Source organism: Epinephelus moara, chromosome 24, assembly GCF_006386435.1.
Source record: "Epinephelus moara isolate mb chromosome 24, YSFRI_EMoa_1.0, whole genome shotgun sequence".
Lineage (NCBI taxonomy): Eukaryota > Metazoa > Chordata > Actinopteri > Perciformes > Serranidae > Epinephelus > Epinephelus moara.
Window position 1 is genome coordinate 22,625,441 of NC_065529.1, and position 23,464 is coordinate 22,648,904.

A 23,464-nucleotide genomic window follows, 5' to 3' on the forward strand; every position below is an offset into this window, starting at 1 on the left:
GGGCTGACAGCAGTGTGACCTAATGAGAGCAGTCTCAGTTTTTCTGTGTCCCAGCAGCCTCGCAGCAATGAGGAATGTTCAGCATTTTAGACCCCTTTTTTTTCTTCTCTAGGCAGCTCTCTGAGCAGAGGGAGTAGGCTGAGGCCTCCGCCTGTGTCTGCATCACACCCAGCTGCACACAGGGCGTGCTTAGTCTTAAGTCGCACTTGTGCTCAGAGCAGAAACTGAGGTCACAGCTCGCAGTATAGCTTGGCCGCATGAAAACACAAAAAGCCTTGAGGAAATGGTTTGGCAACACTATAGTATTTGGTGCAAACTTTGAGTGGTGAAATAGTTTGAGGATTTAATTGTGAGTAGAGGGTAATAATCCAGCTGAGGTACCACAGCTTTGAACAATCCAATCAGACTGTGTGTCTGGTAGAAAAGTTACGCAGGGATGTCGTAACGCTCCCCTCTTATCAAGCATCTCTGTGTGAAGATGGTAGTGAGGGTGCCAAGGAAAACAAGTCACTATTGTGAAACAGAGCAAGAGCTTTATTTGTGGTGGACCTATACTGTTTTCAGTGATGAGCCTACTCACATAAAACCCCTCACAATCAATTACACATAAGGGTTGAATTAAAGTGAGGTTGTCTAAAAGCCTGAAACACTTCTTAAACACATACAGATATATTTAGTAGTTGCAGAGTTTATGTTTGTAACACAAACTTGTCTTAATATGTTCAGTTTGACGCTTGGTTTTCATCACTTTATCACTACTGTGTTTCCTAACTTGGTCAGACAAGATGTACCACATCAATAAATAAACACTGAAGTATTTAGAGTCTGATCCACTTCTCTGCCTGGCCACCTTTTAAAGAAGCATTTCTCAGTTTCCTGTCAGCAGTGAGCTGAAAAAAAGAGTATCAGGTTTCACAGCTGCTGCGTCACACTAGGTCATGTCTTAAGTTCTGGTCTGGACTGCTAGTTCTGCTTCCTGCGTGACCAACAACATATTGCTCAGTTCTCGTTCTGCGTCAACAAGCCATCCACATATAGACTTAGCCTGTATCATGCAGTCTGTCTCACTTGAACTCAAATAGCTGCTATTCAGTGCACTGTGGGCTCGATAAAAGACTGTTTGAAGTCTCACTTCTGAGCCTGCTTGTGTGATGGTTTTAACTGCACAAAAGGGGGACGTCAACCCTCGTTTTCGAATCATGAATATGTCAGTACAAAGCAAGATTTTCAGCTGAACTAAACATATAACCTTCTTTAAAGCCAACAAAGTGCTCTTTGGACCCTCGACAGCCCACAGGAGGGTTGTAACTTGGTTAAATTAAAAGAAGAGATTCTGTTTGATTGATTCTGTGTTCCTCTCTTTTTGTAAGCGTAATCTGTATTAAAATCCCACTATCTTTGTGGTGCACTCTCTCCTCCACAGTGAAACGCTTCAGGGAGCCAAAACATGAGAGGAGACCCTGGAGGATCTGGTAAGGCAGCTGAGCCAGCTTAAACTCATTTCTCTGCAAAGGCATCAAATGAATCGTGCCGGAGTCCCTGGGAAGCATATCAACCTGTCCCATCTCTCTGCAGGTTCCTGGACACCTCAAAACAGGCCATTGGGATGCTGTTTATCCACTTTGCTAATGTCTATTTGTCAGATCTCACAGAGGAGGATCCTTGCTCACTGTGAGTCAATCCTAAGTTTCACTGTTCTACTCAGAGTTCCTGATTCTTGACTGACTACAAATAGATTTCCAAGAAACTGTTAAAATGAACGTCTTATCTTACTCATTATTCATTTATTTCAGTACACATGTAGTGTTGAATTCTTGCTGGGAATCACTAGGTTGTCCAGTAGGAAAGCTTTTAACTGCAGATTCAAATTACATTCACTTTTCTGTCTCTCCCAGATACCTCATTAACTTCCTGTTGGATGCTTCTCTTGGCATGTTGCTGATCTATGCTGGAGTGAGAGCCGTCAGCGCTATTGTAGAGTGGAGGCAGTGGGACTCTCTGCGCTTTGGAGAATACGGTGAGGACCGCGCCTCCTCGCCTCCTCTCTCCTTCCATAACCTGAAAATTGCACCCCCATCACCATAATGGAGGATTTTCCAATCCCTTAAATGCACCTTGAGGAGACAAGGAGAGAGGAGGCTTCTGGAGGAGCTTAGAGCGAGGAAATACCAGTGTATCCTACATGGAACACTTTAATCAAGTGGCGTGACTACAGAGCCCCCTGAGGTTCATGACAAGATTTTTGGTGCGTGTGTTCTGTGCTGTATAAACACACACAGTTTACTCTGACAGTGCTTACGTTGTCGTTTTGTGTATGGGGATTTATATTTTTCCTGAAAATTTGACATCGTCATAGGCACACTATCCCGGGAATCCCAGGAAATTTAAATTTTTTTTTATGGTATAATTTAGCTACAGTTCCCAACTTGGCTGCTCTAGTGTACCATTTGGTGATATTAATAATTATTAAGGCAAAAGAACGGCATTTATGTTAAACCATGTTAAGATAAACGTAACATTAATTTTGCATACAACTCAAATTTTCCTAAAGCTGCGAGGAATATAAAATGCCAAGTCCATTGTCTGTGCTCCCTCTGCTCAAAACAGCCTCATGGAGGTGATATCTAACAATTTTTCATTGTTTAAACAAATTGAATTTGTTAAAGCGAATGATTTGGCTTTTTTAAAGCCAGTCTATTAAGCTGAGATGAATCCCATGTTCTGTTAGTCACTGTTCAGTCTTGTAAAGTGTTTCAATGCAGAGCTGGTGGCAGATGTCATTTTGTGTTTGCCTCATTTAGACGGTAGAGTGGATGAATATGGTGGGCCAAAAGGAGGATACCATTGCGCTGCTGAGTTTTGCATCCCTGCTAACCCCGAGAATTGCATCCACGCGGGAGGCTGTAAAGGACTTGGATATTTCTGTCGTGATACATATATTTTGTACAGATCAGCCTGTTTGGTGTATGGCTAGAACTTAACTATTTTATCCCATTTTCCCGTTATTATATTGCTGGGGAAATGGGAAAAAGTTTGTATGTGTATTCCCGGGAATCCTGTCTGCCAGGATTTAACCCTAATACAGATAATAAAATAAAACACAGTTACATGGTGAGGTGCGATATAATGTGCCGTCACCTTGTGCGTTATAAATCTAACACTTTAGAATAAAGAATAATTTAAATATTAAATGTTGTGGCATCACATGAGGCAGCAGCATGTTTTTCATTTGTTTTTAATTTTAAAGTACGATCGACATACAGTCTTACACAGCTATGTGGTGTACTATTGTGCAGACAACTATAATGCAGGTAAATATACAGCCTAAGTAATCATAACAAATTAACTAATCTGTACATAAATTAGAAGATTCTAAAGGAATATTAAATGATGATTAAAATCAACAATAGTAGTAATACGACAAATAATTATGTTAAACATTTTATATATCTAAATGAATAAAGGTCCCTTGTATATGTAAGACTTTTATAGGCCTACAAGAGGTTTTCATATTTATCTATCTACCTATGAAAGATATTGTAAGTTTTTTAAATTGTTCTTACATTGTTCGTACCTTTCAGTTTGACAGGTAATAACGTCTGTGCAGCATTTCACACGTAACTGATGCAGCAGAACCAGGAATTTCTCATTTGATAGCTTCTGCTGCTCCATCCTTGCGTCTTTTCTTTGCCGTCCTCGCTCACACATCTCGTAGGTGAAACTAACAATGAGGAAGCAAGGTGACATGTTAGCATGATGAAATGCCTTCAAGTGTGTGAGTGGTGAAGTGGGAGCTCCAGCACATTCCTAAAATGCTTATAATGTCCAATGGAGGGCAGCAGCTGCCCTCGGTACTGCAGTGCTGCAGTGTCAGTTCTTACATTGCCTCCTTTTGTCCCTGAAACAGTTTGTGTATCACTGAAGCAGTGAAATCTAATAATGATCTGTGCTGCATAAGCTGTACACATACCTAAGCAGATTTTGTTTTTTGTTTTTACAGTAATCCGTCTCTTTTTTCCTGTGTGTGTGTGTGTGTGTGTGTGTGTGTGTGTAGGAGAGCCAGTGCAGTGCACAGCTTGGTTGGGCCAGTGTATCCTCTACATCCTCATCATGATGTTTGAGAAAGTCCTCATCATGTTGGTCCTCCTCATCCCCCAGTGGAAGAAGGTATGGAAAAAAAGGAGTTGAGCTGATTTGAAAAGATAGCAGGTGACATTGGTCATCAGCGATGTCATAATTATTTTTTTCAATTCAAGGTGAATTCTCAATATTTAAAAGTGTTGCAGAACTCTCCAGAGCTGTTATCAACCTGATATTGGATCAGGTGGATTAGTCGAGGGGAAAAAAAACCTTCATTTGTCGTACCACAACAACACATATAGACATATAGCCGAGCCTTTCACTCACCATGCTGCTCTGTCAGCTCCTGACCTTGTGTTGTTTGCTCCATTTGCAAATATTTGGTGGGTTTTGTGTCAGCTAAATAAAGATGCAATGTATTGTGGTAGATTTAGTTAAATGAGCTGTATGCGACATTCAGAGCAAATCTTATGATTGGGAGTCTGAGCTGTTATTGTCTGCTCTCAACATGGACTCAGCTGAGCTGGCAGATAGCAGCTGAAGGTGCTAACAGTGCTAATTACGGCAGCAGAGCTTACGGTGTTAACATCAGGGGTAACCAGAGGGTGGGTGCTACGCTTCTGCAACAACATTCCGCCACAGTGGGGCGGCGATATCAGCAGTAACCGCCATATGAGCGCAGTGCAGAGTGGCTGCAATTAGCTGTCCAGTGGGATTCAAGCACACGTGCATGTGTGCCTGGACCGCCACAACTTCAAGGAACAGAGGAGCTCAGATTACAACAAACACAGAGGGAGTGTGACTTCATTCTCTGCTCAGGATGTCATTACACCACTATATCTTTAAACATCAAATAGTTGTTTGATGTTATATTAATGATCTGTATGTCGTATACAGCTCCTTTAACAAAATACTGTAGAGCATGCCCACTGAGTCCTGCAGAGAGTGATCAGAAAACAGGGCAGCACCCACAGTCAACAAGGTCTGACAACTAAAACACTCTAGTTGTAAGATAAGTATTTCTACATTGCATGCAATACAGCACACTCAGGACTGATTAAGAGATGTTCTCTGACCGGGAATCAAACCCAGACTGTGGCAGTGACAGCGCTGATTTGTAGCCACTAGATCACCGGGGATGTCTGTTGACCCTAGAAAGGCATGTTTTGTCCCAGTTCCCGTAGTGCTGTGCTGTGGCACTTTTTACTTTCATGTAGGGCTGCAACGATTAGTCGACTAATCGATGACTAATCGACTATTAAAATAATCGGTGACTATTTTAGTAGTTGACTAATTGGTTTGAGTCATTTTTCATAGAAAAGTACTATAAAAGTACCCCAAAATACTCTTATTGCAGCTTCTTACGTTCAAATATTGGCAGCTTTACACACTCTTCCATGACGGTGAACTAAAACCCTTTGGCGTGAGTACGAAACAAGACATTAAATGACATCATTTTGGGGTTTGGGAGAGACAGACTGACATTTTTCAACATTTCAACACATTTTTTGATAAAATGATTAGTCGACTAATCGAAGAAATAATCAACAGATTAGTCGACAATGAAAATAATCGTTAGTTGCAGCCCTACTTTCATGTGCCTCACAGTCACACTGTCAATATTGGGATTCTACAGGACTAATTAATAAATAAAAATTGATCTTTCCTCAGACACAAATGATGAGGTGGTATTTTTTTATATTTTGATGAACCCTAAATTTAGAAAAAGAAAAGAAAAAAAAAAACAGTTTTGTATGGTTTCTCCATAATATAGGTTTTTTAGTTTGAAAGAAAATCAGTACTTAAGAAAAAAAAACTAAGGTATTCCCTGACCAGGAATTAAACATGAGCAGTGATGGTGACAATGCTGAATCCTTAACACTGGACATGTTCTCTGCAATGTCTTGTTGAAGCGTCACAACCTGCCCTTAGCAGTGGTCTGCAGAAACTACCAGAAACAGTACAATAACTATAAATGCAATATCACAATAATGATTTTGAACGTGATAATAAATCTTGTATAGCACCTACAGTACTCATGCAGAAATGTCATTTTTGGTGGTCTGCTAGGTTTGCAGATTTTCTTTTGTGAAGGTCGAAGGACATTATCACAATGAAGCATTAAACGCTTTAATCTCACAGCTTTTACAGATTGTTTATATTGCTTTTTCCCCTCTGGGTATCACAATACAAACTCAGTGAGAGTCATAATTCTCCGGCTGTCTTTGTGAGACAAGAAAGCTATGATTTGGCACAAACCTCTCGAGCAAACCCACAAATCATCCCTTGATTTCTCACAGAAATCTGGACTCTTGCGTGCAAGTAAAACTCAATCCTGTTATGTCTAATATCAAAGTCCAGTGTACTCGGAGAGAAAAGATAGCATGCTCCTTGACTGGGAATCAAACTCAGGCCATGTAGGTGATTGCAGCAAAGTCCAAGCACTAGACAACAGGCATGATTGCTTAGCTTTTCAAGGCATCTTCTCTTGAATCCCAGTTGAAAATGTGTCATAGTTTTAATGAAAAGTAGTAGTTTTGTCCATATTGGGATTCTCCAGAAATGGTACATGTTTACATTTTCCTTCACACATGAATGGTTAGGTGATCGAGCCATCTTTGTCGGACCAGAAAGCGAGGGTTAATCAATTATCACTTATCAGTCCTATCAACAAAGGTGTTGAATGCATTTCCTCCCTAATAAAACGTTTGCAAAGCAGATTTCTTAAACATTGTAAATCCTGCATTGTTTACATGCTGCAAGTGTTTCCCTGCCTTTGTTGGCGTATTAGTGTGTTTCTTGGCACGTTGCCTCTAGCTGTAGATCATTGGAACAGTGCGAGACAGGAACGTGTATAGCTTCACCACTGCGCATATGCATCTAAGTGTCTTAACTCTGCCATCCAGAGTGACATTATAATTGGAGAGACATATTAGGGTGTTCCCTGACCAGAAATTGAACCTGGGCCACAGCAGCGAGAGCACCAAATCCTAATCACTTGACATGTTGTGCCAAAACCTCTGGAATCTCAAGGCTTACAACCTGCGTCTTGTAATGGTCTACAGAAACAGCACCTATAACTATAAATGGGACATTACAGTTCTTATTTTTAACTTGATGCATGCAGAAACTTTTGCTATTTTAGGTAGCCTGCTAGGTCTCTCGCAGATAATGCAACTAGATGGCTTTCACGATTCCTTCTGCGTAGTGATATGGTTGGTTGGTGTAGTCAGAAAATAGTTCCTGTATGAAACTGCTCACAACAAGGTCTGTGGATTATCTTGAGTAACCGGGTCATGATTTCTGGAAAGAGACATTGCTGTGTCGATGCTTTCTGACGCTTTGAGCACCACAAGCTGAGTGTCATCTAGTTCCATTATATTCGAGAGAAGGCAGACATCTCTATGACTGATATCTCCAACAATCTCCACACTGATAATTAGCACTACACAAGAGAGGAAAATATACATTTTTGATTTTGGGGTGAACTGTCCCTTTATGCTTTTATTATATGACTTTTATAGATGCATTTTGTCCTTCTAGTAATTACAATATAATGTCAGTGAGAGTCAAATGCCTAGTGTAAACATGTCAGTTAAAATAAACCTCAGCTCAAGCTCAGTTTGTTACAAATATTCAGTCTAAAAGGGCTGGTTTAAATCTCCTGAACAAATTTGTTCAGCAAATCATCATGTTTGGGGAACACTCCTTTAGATTACTTTCCATTTGCCGACCACATTCACACTTTCTCAAGATGTTTGGTAGTTTCTGGCAGATTCTAGTTTGTGGTGTTTGCTCCAGTGAGCTGTCCTCCTACTTTATTATTGCCCTTACTGATCTTTGAGACCTTAAAACTTTCTAGTCTAAGGCTAAGTGTGCTGTCTGTGTTTCTATGTATATGCTTATGTCTGTGCATGTGTGTGTGTTGTATATGTCTGTGTGTGTCACAGCTGGCTCTCCTCAACCCCATAGAGAATCCCAACCTGGAACTGGCCATCGTCATGCTCATCGTTCCGTTCTTCATCAACGTAAGTCTGCTGTTACTGTGTGTTTTCCTCTGCACCTTTATCTTACAGCTTCTGCTACACCACTACTGCACATGTCTAGTGAGAGTCTAAGTCATTCCTGTTTGTTCATACCATGTCCATTCTCTTGTGTGTGCATGAATGTATCAAACGTTTTGGTGTACAAAATGAAAATCTTTTCTTTTAATTCCCAATGGTGAAATATCATTCAACGCTGTACTGTTTGTGTTTCCTTTAGGCCCTCATGTTCTGGGTGGTAGATAATTTCCTAATGAAGAAGCACAGGACAAAAGCAAAGCTGGAGGAGAGAGAGGAGGACTCACGGGGGAACAGCAAGGTGCGCTACAGACGAGCTCTGTCCCATGATGACTCGGAGTCAGAGGTAAGTCCTGCCATAGTAACTCAGCTGTGGGGCACACCAGGGATAAGAAAGAACACTAAATAAACAGTGTCAGTTTTTGATCGATAAAACAAACAATTACAGTTGAAGTTGACCAGCAGTGAAATTCAGAGCTGACCACCTGAGGAGACAGAGCTTTTTCAGACCTGATATAAACATGCGTCCTGGGTGATTGGATCACAAGTGGTCAGCACAGGTATGAACGTGTCCTCAATGTGTCCTGAGGTTGATCGCTCAGACCACATATGGAGGAGTGAACACTCGTGTTCTGGGCCACAATGAAGGACAGCTTCTTCAGCTGACATCCTTGCTTATCTAACTCTCCACTTTCTGTTGCTTCCGACTCAGTGCTTAAGGACTGTCTCCAGACCTGCTCTCAGTCCCAACAAACTCACACTGACACTAAAACGGCTTGACTCTGTCATTAAACCTGTTAATATTCTTTTGGTAACATTAGCCATGTGATGCTAACAGTTAGTCCTGTCACTATGTACGTGTGGGCGGACTCTCACCAACTGTCCCTGCCCAGTGCGGAGCTCACACTTCCGTAGCAGTGGTGTCCTAGCAGGGGGCGCTTAAGTGTGTGTGTAGTGTGACGGACCTCATGCCGGTTAGCAACAACCTTGCATTTTGTCTTTGCAAACAGAAATGATTTACATGTTTATTTGCATATAAAGCAGGGAAGTGAAAGCCGATCACAAGTGGTCACTCAATATGCATGTAGAGAGTCATTCCAATGCAAGGTGTTAAGAGAAAGACTTCGCGCTCTCCACTTTTGATCAGATCACCCAAGAGGTATGTTAATACCAGGTGTAAACAAGCTCAGAGAGAATGGGAAGTGGCACAGAAGCTGCACACAACTGTCTCAGTATGGCACCCTCTTATGGACAAACTCACTTGGAACTAATTCTGCACACTCTCAGTCTGAAGAGGGACACATCCTAGAGCTGTGATGGATTCCTTTTGAGACCACAAAGCTCAGACAAAGCAGGATGTGAACTTTTACAGTCTCTCAATTTACTGTAGTTTCATGTGTACACATAGCAGGGATATACTTGAAGACATAAAATGACATTCCCTGACCGGGAATCGAACCCGGGCCGCGGCGGTGAGAGCGCCGAATCCTAACCACTAGACCACCAGGGACACTTGCTGCTGGTTTGAAGCCATACTGTGTGAGGAGTTGTGGATGCCAATGTGTTGATAGACGAACATCATCAACTAAATGTGATATATGATAAATAATGATATTATAATAATATTCATTTGAAAAGGTACTGATTGGTACCCTGTTGGTACTAACTCTGCACAGGCCTCAGTCTGAAGAAGAGTGTGTCTTAGAGCTGTTGGTTGCCTAGATCATGGTTTACAGTTACTTTATAAGCTTGTAAAGCAGGTGAGCCCAACGCAGAGCCCTGCTTGAGACACACAACCAACCATTCATACGCCCAAAGCTTATGAAGTCATAGAGTCTGGTAGAAGCACATTTTCAGGGTTTTTCCCCCTTGATTACTCACAGTAATCAGGTTTCCTGTTTGCATATATGAATGCAGCCTTTGAGGTCTGAACTACCACAGTGTTTCTGATTCAGCAATCATGACATAAAGATATGTTCCCTGACCGGGAATCGAACCCGGGCCGCGGCGGTGAGAGCGCCGAATCCTAACCACTAGACCACCAGGGACACCTGCCAGTGACTGAAAGGCATACTGTGTGAACTCTGGCCTTGAAAGAAGACAGTGGTTGAAGCACTGCACACTGTCTCTAGTCGTGGTCGTGTTTCTGTGGTACTATTACCCCTTTCCAGTTTGTGTTTAAACTGTTTGGAGAATTTCAATCAAACATAAATTGGTTCAAGAAAGAGCATGCATTGGCCTCAGTAATAGTTGGTCCAAGCTTGTTTTGTTTTTTTTACAATGGTTCCAGTTGTAACTAGTAGAAGTATCCTGAAAGGATTGACTTCTTTTGTAGTTTCTTTGTAAGACCTGAAAGCTAGCATGAGGCAGACTGCTAAGTTCTCAGTGTAATGAAGTTAAGGGTGTACATGTTGCAGGCATAAGGTAATGTTCCCTGACCGGGAATCGAACCCGGGCCGCGGCGGTGAGAGCGCCGAATCCTAACCACTAGACCACCAGGGACACTTGCTGCTGGTTTGAAGGCATACTGTGTGAGGTCTGGTCTTCAAAGAAGACACTGGTTGAAGTACTACACACTGTCTCCAGTCTTAGTCGTGTTTCGGTGGCACTGTTCTTCTTTGCCCACCTAATTTTGAACTACTCGGAGCGGCCAAAGTACAAACCATGATAGAAGTGATGTTGATTTATAACTCAAACATGCTTCACTTCCCTTTTAACTGCTGTTGAACGCGCTGTTCAACATGTGATATCGTTCTTCCTGTGGTCAGATAATGAGGCAGAGATGAGAAGTAAAGGTCAGGCAGAAGTCAAGAGGAAGGAATCAGGTATGCAGGTTTGGGTTTTGGCTGCTGATCTGTGTTGTCTGAGGGTGGCACAACAGGGTGGGCAGGTGGTGCAATGGACAACGCAGCTGACTATAAATCAGACGATACTAGTTTAGACTCCTGGCTGGCTTGTGACTAACTTTGTGTGACATCATTGTGTCCATTTAATCGGCCTGCATCAGTATGTTGGTCTGAAGTGTGTAAAGCAGACAGAAGGTAAACTTTGTCCCTCACCAGATTTATCCAAAATCATTTTACTTGGAAGTGTTTAGAGTGGTTAAATGATTGCCACAATCAAGGCCAGATTACAACCTTTGCTCATGTCCTTATATAGTGGATTTGTCATCTTCTATTATGGGCATATTCAGCTTTTTGGTCAAACATCACCAAATTCCATTTGTGTCCAAGGGTGCGGACACACAAGTGCAACGACTCCCTGTCCCAGAGGAAACATAAGCACAGGGTAGACTTGAAAAAACTCACATTCAGTATCAGATCAGTTTAATTTTTGTTTTTCTCAGACTACTAAAATCTAAATGCTGATTAGACTTTATTGGTGAAATCTGGTCTTTGTGCAAAATGATTTGAGCAACACAGTGTTCTTTCTGTAATAAATAGTAGTTCTTGTCAGTGGGCCAGACGTTGGAAAGTTTTTAGTTCACAAAAGGAAATGTAAAGCTGCTTCTCAGTGCATTTTAACATTTCAATAGTCAAAGCAGTGCAGACAAAAGCCAGCCTAGTGGTTTGTTCCACTACCTGCGTGTGTGCTGCAGCTGGCCTCAGAGAGCATGCTTTCAGCAATGTGCTGAGCTGTGGGGGATGGGTTGAGCTGCGCCGAAGCACGTTTGGTTTCAGCAGCAGCATTTTTCATGCACAGCGGGCCAGTGGCGCAATGGATAACGCGTCTGACTACGGATCAGAAGATTCTAGGTTCGACTCCTGGCTGGCTCGTGAATCTTTTTTCTCCTGGCTTTCAGTAGACTGAAATATGCCGTTAGCCAATGTACATCAGTTCAGAGGAAACAGACGTACAGGAAATTTAGATTCACTTCCTCACCTACTGAGGATTAATCGATGGTTATCAAAGGCTTCTGCATGCAGTGGGTATTTTTCCACAGCAGAATAAGAAAATGTGTCAGGGGACAGACAGAAAAATACTCCAGAAATAAAAATGTACTTTAATGTACTTGTAAAGATCAACTAACTGTGTGCCACAAGACTCAAGAGATGAGAAATTGCATTTACTCTACCATAGAACAATTGCATTATATATTTAATGGCTCTGGAGGGAGCCTTCTAACGTCTGAAAATAACTTTGATGACGTCGTCAGGGTTGTTTTGGCTTGGGCTTGAGAATGAACAGAAATGTCAAAGGTCAGCGTCACTGTGACATCATAATGTTCTGCATACACACTTTTCTGGTCATTATTCAGTGTTATATCTCAGGAACAGAAGGGGAAACATTTGGTCAGATTAGGGATGTAACGATATGGAAAATCTGATATCTCGATTATAGTGACCAAATTATCACGGTAAACGATAATATTGAGATATTTTTTTAAGCGCTGTAAAATGTCCAAAAAATAGATACATTGAAATAACTTCATTAAATCTTGTAACTTCCTTATCATACTAAAATGTTAACAGCCAAAATCTTATATTAAAATGAAACTTTCACATTAAAGGGGCAAGGGATTGGCACAGCAACAGAAAATTTTATTTTAAATTAACAAAATATGTAAACACATTACAGGAGCAAAGCTTATTTGTCTGGTGCATTTTAACAGTCAGCAAAATATGTAAACAATTTATATATTAATTATTTATTTATTAGCACGAGAGGAAAAATATATATAAAACAAAACAACGCAAGAGTAGAACAAAAGACATACAATATATAGAATAGATATCACAAATGTGCAGGAGAAACCATAAAAACCCCTATTATAAAACCCACATTAGAAGTGTGCATGTGAGTCAGAGGATTACCTGTATGACATTAGAAGTGTGCATGTGAGTCAGAGGATTACCTGTATGACAAAAGGAGTGCATGGTCTCGGTTAACACGGCAGCGTTTTATGTTGTTTCCTTGAGCTTATGTCGAGAAAGCATAACTGGCCGTCTATATTGATTCTAGCTCGCCATACAATAACCATAATCAGTGATTCAATCATAGTTGATCTCAATTACCGTTACGTTACGTCGGTTTATATTCTGTCGGCTCCGCTCAGTGTTTTCAGCTCCGTTTCGTTTTGTCGGCTCCGCTCAGTGTTTTCAGCTCCGTTTCGTTTTGAAACACTTAACGTTAGCAACATAGCTGTTAATACGGCTATTAGCTACTCAGCTAGTATTAGCTCCTAAGTGTCTTAAATGAAAACAGAAAGCCAGCAGATTTGTAGTGTTGCTACCCTTCGCAGCAACTTTCTTTCTGCATGTTCTGCACACAGGATGGTTGTCCTCCACCAGCTGTCCCTCGGCATTCTCCAGAAACCCAAAGTATGACCAGACCTCAGACTTTGTGCGTTTAGCTGGGGGGAAAATGTCCTGAGTGCCGCTTCCGCCATGTTTTTATTCTTTGTGTTTACACATGCTACGCATTCACGCAGCGCCTGCATCGCGAGACTTGAATGAGGCTGTTTTTACATGTCCTGATAATTCACCGCGATAATGCAATTAATTTAAACATAAACGGTAATTCTTACCGTGTAAAAATTAACCGAAATTTACCGTAATATCGGTAATCGTTACATCCCTAGGTCAGATACTTAATTGGTGATCTTGGGTGTCCACCTTGAAACTGTGCTGATTGTATAGATCTTCAATGAATATGAAGCATCCATGGTTTTACAGACATGGATGTAAACTGTAAGAGAAACTTGACTGGTGCACAGAGGCATACAACTGTCAGTTGGTAATTGTAGTTTGATTTTTTTGTTTGTTTGTTTGTTTGATTTTTAGATCCTTTTCTCAGCAGACGATGAAATGGATGAGTCAGATGAAGACGATGTTCGCCGGCTCACTGGCCTGAAGACTGTGAAGAAGAAGAAGCTTCGCATGGGGATCCCTGTTTGACCTGTGTGCTTGGCTAAACTGCTACGGTCAAATTTCCTCTGGTAGCTTTCCACCTCGCGGGCCACATATATACATTCCCCATACCTCTACAGATTTCCGTGTCAGCCGTAGGAGGTGACACAGTCTTTTCAAACATAGGACACCCTCTGATAACAGAAGCATATACTTTGACTGAATTCCCTTTACTGTCGACTCCTGCAAGGACCTCTGCATAAACTGTGTCTAACCTGGGATTTAATTTAACACACTGGGAGATATTTTTGCAGATCACCTGGTACTTCAGATCACTGTTGCATTTTGACATGGCACTCCTGGGGTGAGTGTTGTGTTTAAAGACACTGTTTGGGAAAACAAAACCCATCATGAATGAACACAATATCATTAAATCTTTTATGTGCGTATAATAGGGAAACGTTAACACTGGTTTAATACTGTTTGGACTTAAATGTGTTGTGTGTGTGTGTGTGTGTGTGTGTGTGTGTGTGTGTATGTGTATGGGTGCAGTGGTCCAGGATCAGGTTGGTTGGACAAATCTCAACGGCCACAACAAAACCAAACATCATGCAAACAAAACTGTTCAGTGAGTTTGTTACATTTGATAGTCTGAGATGTCCTCTAAAGTGATTGTATTTCCGATGTGGATTCCATGTAAACTTTGTCCTTTGTTTTTTCACATAGATGTACCACCATGACCTGTGATGCGTGTTTGTGTCATAGAAGTAGAATGAATAGAGTGGACATTGAACAGTTTGCCGTGGTCGTATGAGTAGTACAAAAGAAAATGGTGATTGTTGTCAGTCAGTTGTTTTGGTGACCACACATAGAAACAGAAATACGGTGCCACAATCCAAGTTTTTCTCTTTCACCAAACTAAGGCTAACATGTCAGCTTAATTGCCTTGGTAATTTATCATAAAACATGCTTTATTCTAATCTGACAGAAGCAAAATTAAACCAGGGTTTACACAGTCATGGAAAACCTGGGAAAGTCATGGTCCCAATCCCTGAAAGTTTTGGAAGAATCATGGACCGCTGTTGAGTTTAATGGAATTAATTGTTATTTTAATCTTTGGTAGATAACCTTCTATGTAATGCAACATGAGGGTGATTGCTGTGAGTAACGTGGCTCTGAATTGCGTCGATGTTGTTGACTAAATACAATTATTATAATACAATTCACGTGGAGTACAGTCAACCTACAGTTCTGTCAGTGTACTGGAAATTCTATAATTGGTCCTTGAAAAATCATGGAAAGGTTCAGACATTGTTCCCTTGAAAATGTGTGGGAACTCTGTAAAACTCACCAAAGCTATCTTGGTTAACATTAGTCTTTCCACTGTTTCACCAACTCTGGATTAGTCAAAATAAACCCTTAATTCAGAGTTAGATATGAAAATATGCCGATCTGCACAGTGTTAATCTCCGCTGTCCCTCTCATGCTCTCTATCCTCTCACTATGGCAAGGTTACATCATGTTTCAACAAACATGCGATTAACGGCAACAAAAGACACAAGGAAGTAGCAGTTAATATCATATTTTCATATTTTAAAAGTAACATCTCGCCTGTTTGAAAGCGCAACTTTACTAATCCACTGCTCATTTGGTCGTCACTGCAAATCCTCACTGTAGAGAGTTCGCGCAAGTAGGTCTGTTTATACGTAAGTTAGCTGGCTTCAATGGTTGTAGTGGCAATGGCACACACAAATATGGCCGCCGCTATAACCACCCTCTTAAGTTGGCTTGAATGGGAATGTCCATTCTACTCATTCTATTTCTATGGTGTGTGTATGTGTGTACAGTGTGTACAGGGTGTTTACATTTGGACACACCTAATTTAGGGAAGAATTATGTCATAGAGTTTGAATCACTGTATTGATGCAACTCTTAACACTTTCCAGCACAGTTACACACTTAACTACTGCATATCTTGTACGTAACGTTACTCATGTCAAAGGGAGCACATTAATGCTTGCAGCAACCTTCCATTATCTCTTGACAGAGTCCTCTCAACTGTTAGACCTGTAGGACTGCAAGTACCACACTACAACGTCCCTCTGATATCAGCTCAGCATGTGCTGTCCGTCTGTCTGTAGACACAAGACTGCAGTCTCGGTTTGTTTGACTGTTTTCCTGATGTGCTCTGACTGTGTGTTCTTTGTCTTTGAATGTCTCCTGTCTCATTTTAAGTTGTCTTGGGGTTTTTTTATATATAGTTTTGAGTGTTATTTTCGGGCCAAAAAGGTGACTATGCTCGTTCCAAAAGTGTTCTTTATTCCTTAACTCCAACGGGGAGAGTAGATATGGGAACCATTTCTTGCACAATTTCCCATTTATCACAGCTTTCACCTTTCCTTTTGTGTTGGTGTGATTTTCTTTTTGTTACAATAATGTGCCTGAGTGAAATTACCAGCAGGTGTTTTGTTTTTTTGTTTTTGATTTAGTGTTCTTTTGACTGTTTTCTCCAGAGCGCCAGATGTTCAGGCACGAAGCAGCATTCAGCAGGCTCTGATGTTAAGAATGTGACATGCATAGACCTCTAAACTGTTAAGTGACTGTGGACCAGACAGTCGAAAGAAAGGGTGTGTGTGTGTGTGTGTGTGTGTGTGTGTGTGTGTGTGTGTGTGTGTGTGTGTGTGTGTGTGTGCATGCTAGTGTATATATACAGTATACCTGCATGTACTGGCGTGTGCTGGATGCATGTGGTCAAGTGTGCATGATTGGTGTGACTGCTGGTCCTAAATTGAGAGTGACACTGACTGTGAAAGGTATGGTGCTGGTGATGGCAGTGGTTTCATTCTGATGTTTTTGGCATGTTGGCAAGGAATAAATGACTGTGCATTTTAAAGGAGGAAAGTACAGCATCTCACAGCAGTTACTGTAACTCTCAGCTAAGCCAGGACAAAGAGGGCTTTTAGTATTTTGCAAAGTGAAACTACTAGACGATTATAAAGACAAGTGATGGAGGTAAATTATCATTCTAAATGCTTTTCCAATAAAGGATATGATACACTATCTTGATAGCTGATTAATTTCCACTAGAGTTTGCTTTATAGTTTCAGTAATCTATCTTGACAGCTGATTAATTTCTACTAGAGTATTTTAGAGTGCTGCAGGGATGATGTTTATGTGTGGGCCAACCTGGAAGTGAACATGGTCCCGGATCCCTCCAGGCCCTCAGGAATTATGCCGGGCTTTGAAGACAAATTTCATAGTGGCCAAATAGTGGAGTTACATCTCCTGAGTCCGTCATGTGATGCCATTGGGCCCCAAAAATACTTTTCCCTGTAGACTTATATTGTGAAAGAGATGTCTGTAAAACAGTGAATCCATTTTTTGAGCGTCAGAACCCATGTGAAATGACTCTTTCCACTATCAGGATTTAATCCATTTGGTCCGATAACTTTTGGAAAGTCTAGAAGAGCCACAAGATTAAATAATTTTATCCCCATACATGTTAGTGGAGTGCTAAGGCAGAAGTAGCTGGCATGGACGATGGAAGGGTCTAGTACGCCAGCTATATGGGTCCAATGATGCAGAAGCAGTGCCAATCATCTGGGTAATTTCAGACCGCTGAAACAGAGCTTTTTTGGCTTCATGCACCATTGAGCAGCTTTCGTAAGAATGAAGGGGGCTTTGTCTCGAAGACTGTATCTATGTCTCTTACACATCCATGGTTCCCTCAACAAAAAGCCAATGGGATTTTTTTTTTAGATTTTGTATGATTGCAAGAAATAAGATCTGTGGCAAACAAACATTTATGATACTAACATGTTTTGCTCAGCAAGATAATTTCCACAAATTAACAAGATTTAGGATTTTTGAAGCCGAAATGCAATCGCAAGTCGCATGACTTCAAAATTATCATAATGGGGCTGTAAAGCCATGCTACACATGCTAGCACGACTACAGATGACGTGCTAAGCACGTCATCGTGTAGTCTCCTTGAGCCACTTGTTAGCAACCATCTTGTAAGACACATGAAAGCATCAGAATTCACAAGTGGGGTATTTAATGACATTTTTTATTTTGTACAACAAAACGTGAAAGTCTCTTATTGTTTAACCACAGGCTTTGTTTCAGGCATCTTACCAAAGACCCAGTCAAAGAAACCATCAAAACAGGGGGACCGGGAATTGTCACTGAGGCATGCCTTGCCCTGTTCTAACTCTGATTAGCCTTACCCTGACATTGTCATACTTACCCTAACAAATCTCACTCCCCATGCCGTAGCCAAACCACCCCCACAAAGGCCGCGGGTGTATGGAGTTAGATTTCTGTCTTTATTACATGCGAGAAAATAAATGATATGAGAGAAAAAAAAATGTTTGAGAGAAAAAAAAAATTTGAGAGAAAAAGTTTGCACACTGATAGCAAAAAATAATAATATTTGAGACTAAAAAAGTTTTGAGAGAAAGTATTTTATCATAGAATATAAAAAAAATAATTTGAGATTTAAAAAAAGGTTTCCGAGAAAAAAAACTCTCTCTCAAAAAACTTTTTTTATACTCTAAATCGAATTGACAGCTAGGTGATGATCGTCTTGGGAGTCGAATTCAACTGGATCATTCATCATCTGTGTCACATCTTACCCAGACATTGGAGTCTCTGCTCCCAGATAGCGCAGCGCATTTATGCCGGTGAATCGACCATGGTGGATGAATGATTCAGTTGAATTCGACTCCCAAGACGATCCTCACCTAGCTGTCAATTCGATTGAGACTGGCCAATAGGAACGTGGCCCCGCCCATGACATTATTTTCGCAGCAAAAGCAAAATCCTGACACGAGAGCAAAGACTAAGGTTTTGAGAGAAACAATTCTTTTTTAGAGAAAATGTTTTCACACTGATAACAAAAAAAGAATATTTGAGAGTAAAAAAAAGTTTTTTGAGTTTTTTTAAATCTCAAATTTTTTTATATTGTATGACAAAATACTTTCTCTCAAAACTTTTCTCTGTCTCAAATATTTTTTGCTATCAGTGTGAACACTTTTTTTTATCAAACATTTTTTTTTCTCTCATATCATTTATTTTCTTGCATGTAATAAAGACACAAATCTAACTCCATACAGGTGTCACCTAATCAGAGAACGCAAGGTCTGTTATGTCATCTCCAACCAAGTAGACGCATGTTGTGGGTTTAGGCGACATTGCGGCAGCACTCATATGTGATTTCGGAAAAGTGTTCCCTGACCGGGAATCGAACCCGGGCCGCGGCGGTGAGAGCGCCGAATCCTAACCACTAGACCACCAGGGATACCGCTATTACTGCAAATACGGGTCTGAACCCGAAAAAGGAGGCACCACCCGAGCAAGGCAACATTTCTAAGGGCGAGGATCGTGTGTGTGAAAAGACTTGTGCGCATTACTTGTGCGTCACCACAGTAGAGGCAGCGCAGTGACACATGCACACCACAGACTCAGGGAGAGGTGCGGTTGCCACTCGAGCCAACCGACCCTCAGACATGATTGTATGTCCAAAATTAGATCCAGTTAGTACTCATAGCTTCTTACATATAGCTAAGGAATGACTCAGCGTCATGGTCATCCATCAGAAGCTCTTGAAAAATACATTACATCCTGCCTCACACTGGTAACACACACAAATACCAATTTTACATTTATTACATATAATTTGTTTTGTTTGTTGTGTTTCCTATATGAAAGTCACTGGTGTGGCTCCAAGTACAGGCTGTAGCACCATAGTTTAAGCTGTCAGAGGAGGCTGAGAGAGATAACCAGTCAGAGATGCTTATTATCGTAAGCCTTGCACAAATAAGCACGTGCACTAACATGTATTTTATTGTGAGACATACAGCAGATGGCCAATATAGCAACTGTGACCATATTCAGTGGTAATAATCTCACAGGCCTACACATAACAAGTCCGATTGAGCATCCTTGCCTTTTTTATTCCTCTAAATGTTGTCATCCTTAGGTCAGGACATGAGCTTCTTTACTCTCAAAGACTATCCTGGTACTGTGATGATACTTGAATGAGTATGCAGGCTTTCAGATTCTCTCTGCGTCGCTCAGTTGTCATTTTAAAAGTAGTGAGTCAGTTTATCCATCATCGTCATCACAGTTAACACCTCAACTTCAGATTATGATGCCAAGGTTTTCTGATCGCTCACGGTGTGGTTACTCATTTTATTTTAAGATGTACATTAAAATACATCACAGGAATCCAGTAAGTGAAAAATAATGATATTAATAAAATGTATTTGCTATAGCACCTTTCACAGAAATGAAATGTGTATATTTATTATCTGCCAAATTATGCTTTGATGAAGGGAAATTTAGTATGGCACATGGTATCTGCTTGGTCTTCCCTCCTTCTCGTCCTTCATATGTTTACTCAATCACCAAAACCACTCCTTGGTATTTTTCACAATGCCCCATGTTTTTGTGCCACATGGAGACAACAGCTTTTGAAATCGGTCCAGTATTGCGCAAGAGCGCTGCAGCTGGCAGTCAGCAAAAAAAGGTTGCAATGTAATTACTCGGGGCATTTGGGCACCTTCACTTTAGGTCCACTGAAAGAGCTTGTTTTTGCCACTGACAGGCTCAAATTATTGTTTTTCCAGGTGTCTGACAACATAATAGAAAGGGGACCTTTTTGTTTAAGAGCAAGATCCTTTTTGTTAACCAGAAAGAGACTCCCACCAGACCCCATGTAAATAAAGAGTTATTTTATCACTGTAGAACACACTTCATTCAAAGTCAACGCAAACAAAATAAAACTCACAAAAACATCTTGGTTCGTCTTTGCACTGTTTCAGCAATCACCTTCTCTGGTTTGGTTAAAATAAACCCCGTAATTTAACCCACAGCAAGAGAGTTCATGGTTAGCCCCTCTGTGCAGAGTTTGCATGGTCTCTTAGTGTCAGCGTGGGTTTTCTGTGGGTACTCTGGCTTCCTCCCACAGTCCAAAGACATGCAGGTTAATTGGTGACTCTAAAACTGACTCTAAAAAGCATCAATGGCCCTCTTGAGACTCAAACAAAACAGTTGGATAATTTTCTTTGCTCTCCTCTTGGTTCACCTCTTATTTTGTTGAATCATGTGTTAACTGTCTGGAAATGCTTTTTATAAGACTCAAAAAGACATTCCCTCAGGCCTGGATCAAGTTGTAGCACTGGGTGGGCCGAGTCCTAACAACTGGAGCTGCGGGGAGCTGTTGATACCCCTTCTAGTGCCAAGTCCCACAACAACATTTAAAAAAGGAGGGCAGGGTCTGCAGGGGAGGAGGAGGCAAACTGCCACTTGTGTTGTATCCGAAATTATCAGCTGTTGGCCTGTAAGCTTATCGTAAAAGACGGGAGACCCATTCCAGCTGTACCATCCCTCACGTCACACCTAATAATACACACTGACAACAGGCAGAGTGAGACAGAGGGTAGGGGGTCTGACTGACGCACTGGGTCTGGATCAGGACTATATATAATGTCAGGCTCGCTGGGAGACAAAGACACACACAAGAAAAACAACCAGTGGATCTGTCACACTGGAAAGCGACGTCTGTGGAATCACTACACAAACTTCAGTCACCATGTCACAGGTAAGTCAGGTCAGGTGTTCTGTTCTGATTATGAACAGAGACTGAACACAGTTGCTACGTGTGAGCTCTCCCCATCTTTCTTTAATTCACTCCAGCCGGGCGAGGTGAAGAAGAAGAAGCGTCCCCCGATGAAGGTGGAGGACCTGAAAGGAGCTCGCAGTAAACTGGGACTGAAGGGCGAGGCTAAGAGTAAGACCTATGAGGTCATGGTGGAGTGTGGTGAGTAAGGCCTTTTGTAAATGTTGTTTCTTCTGTCACTGAAAAACAAGACAAGTGATGTAACACCATATCAGATGCTATTGCTTATTTGTAAATGACATTTCAGCTCTCTGTTCTAACAAAAGTAATCTTTTCGTTCCTGCTTGGCCTGTCGACCTAAAAAATCATGTGTCTTGGCAGTTTAATATAATTGAATGTCTGACTCACAACTTAAATAGAGGAGGCTCTAAGTGAGTAATGTGACACGCTGGATATGTCACTGTTTCAGAATGCTATGTTCTTTGGCCTCTTCCATTGAGAACAAAAAGTCACTGATTCATCAATAAATGAAAAAGTAAACCAGATTATTCAGATTAATGCTGAAATAGATATAGAAATATTAAATATTTGAATTTATAAATAACATTCTAACTAAATAAATCAAATCCAAAATGAACACACAGGCCTAGATAAACACTTAAATGCATAATTAAATGAATATATTAATGCTGGAATGATTAACCCTTTTACTAGCCCGGTGTTGCTACACATTTTGACAAATATACGCCTGTCTCAATTAGACACCTGCTCTGGTTGCCAAGCAACTCATTTTTAATAGATGTTCTTAAGATGTACAAAAGTAGGTTGTTGGCTACCTCACATTATGTGTTCATTACTTAATTACCCTGTAAGTTATTCATATTCCTTTAGTCCGTAAGGGTCCTCAGATCAAAAGAATCAAAAAAGTTTTTCATAAAAGTGAATCCAAGTTGTTAGTATTGTTTTAACAAGATAACAAGAAGTGATGTTTATACTGGTTTAAATGAATAATTAGATTATATTTCCTGATCTTTGCACAGCAACAGTTTTGTGTGAAGGGAATTAAAGGCGTGTCCCATACAGATGCCTGTCTCACATATAAGGCTGTCGATTTTAGTGAGCAAACAGCCCCCGGCTATTAAATGAAGTTTTACGGTAACTAAGTGTAGATTTGTAGACATGCAGTTATAAATTAATGATTTTCATTTTTACAATGGATTACCAACATTTCTTTCTTTCTTTATTTATTTATTCATGAAATTATGTGTTTATTAAAGCACGGTTTTATCAGTTTCAAATTTTATTTTTCATTGTCAAATGTAGGTTATTTCAATTTTCTGAGAACATTCTGAAGAAATATTTTTCTCCACAATATCCCGCAGTGATACTACCCTGTTTAGTTTTCTTTCTGAACATGGTATCAACACTTGCCACCATATGATTGTCCTCTATATGATTGTACCATCAGCACTGTGCGAAAAGTAGTTCCCTGACCGGGAATCGAACCCGGGCCGCGGCGGTGAGAGCGCCGAATCCTAACCACTAGACCACCAGGGACATTTACACCTTGTGAAAATACTAGTGCTTAAGAAGGTACCTTAAACATCTGTCCAATTGGATCTGTAGCTGGTTTGATCTGAGTGAGGTAACTTTGATGTAAATATAATCAAATAATAAAGTTATTACTGTAATATACATGAGCCTCTGTTACCTTGGTGGCGATAGCAGGGCTAGCTAGCTTAGGCTGGCCAAACGTCCTCTTTTGCCCGGACATGTCCACTTTTCACGTCCCGTCCGGGGCGTCAGGGTTGTTTTTATAAACTGATGATAATGTCCGGTTTTCCGTGTGT

At 40.8% G+C, this 23,464-nt stretch overlaps 1 protein-coding gene and 6 non-coding genes across 8 annotated transcripts in view; 2 read left to right on the forward strand and 5 right to left on the reverse strand.

The window, feature by feature from the left end:
- Positions 1 to 23,464, forward strand: part of LOC126385890 (store-operated calcium entry regulator STIMATE-like) — a 31,983-nt gene that overhangs the window by 2,020 nt on the left and 6,499 nt on the right. The window contains exons 2-9 of one of the 2 annotated variants that reach the window (XM_050037921.1): positions 1,424 to 1,472; positions 1,576 to 1,671; positions 1,896 to 2,017; positions 4,055 to 4,167; positions 8,031 to 8,108; positions 8,344 to 8,487; positions 13,925 to 14,032; positions 21,692 to 21,815. In XM_050037921.1, coding sequence (XP_049893878.1) covers positions 1,424 to 1,472; positions 1,576 to 1,671; positions 1,896 to 2,017; positions 4,055 to 4,167; positions 8,031 to 8,108; positions 8,344 to 8,487; positions 13,925 to 14,032; positions 21,692 to 21,815 — 834 coding nt within the window. Of the gene's footprint in view, positions 1 to 1,423; positions 1,473 to 1,575; positions 1,672 to 1,895; positions 2,018 to 4,054; positions 4,168 to 8,030; positions 8,109 to 8,343; positions 8,488 to 13,924; positions 14,033 to 21,438; positions 21,597 to 21,691; positions 21,816 to 23,464 lie in introns of those variants that run through there. The other variant, XM_050037920.1, reaches the window with a different exon arrangement.
- Positions 9,580 to 9,651, reverse strand: trnae-cuc (transfer RNA glutamic acid (anticodon CUC)). The gene has a single exon. It is a non-coding gene; the product is annotated as a tRNA-Glu (tRNA).
- On the reverse strand, positions 10,118 to 10,189 carry trnae-cuc (transfer RNA glutamic acid (anticodon CUC)). The gene has a single exon. It is a non-coding gene; the product is annotated as a tRNA-Glu (tRNA).
- Positions 10,572 to 10,643, reverse strand: trnae-cuc (transfer RNA glutamic acid (anticodon CUC)). Its single transcript has one exon. It is a non-coding gene; the product is annotated as a tRNA-Glu (tRNA).
- trnar-acg (transfer RNA arginine (anticodon ACG)) lies at positions 11,845 to 11,917 on the forward strand. Its single transcript has one exon. It is a non-coding gene; the product is annotated as a tRNA-Arg (tRNA).
- Positions 19,221 to 19,292, reverse strand: trnae-cuc (transfer RNA glutamic acid (anticodon CUC)). The gene has a single exon. It is a non-coding gene; the product is annotated as a tRNA-Glu (tRNA).
- On the reverse strand, positions 23,100 to 23,171 carry trnae-cuc (transfer RNA glutamic acid (anticodon CUC)). The gene has a single exon. It is a non-coding gene; the product is annotated as a tRNA-Glu (tRNA).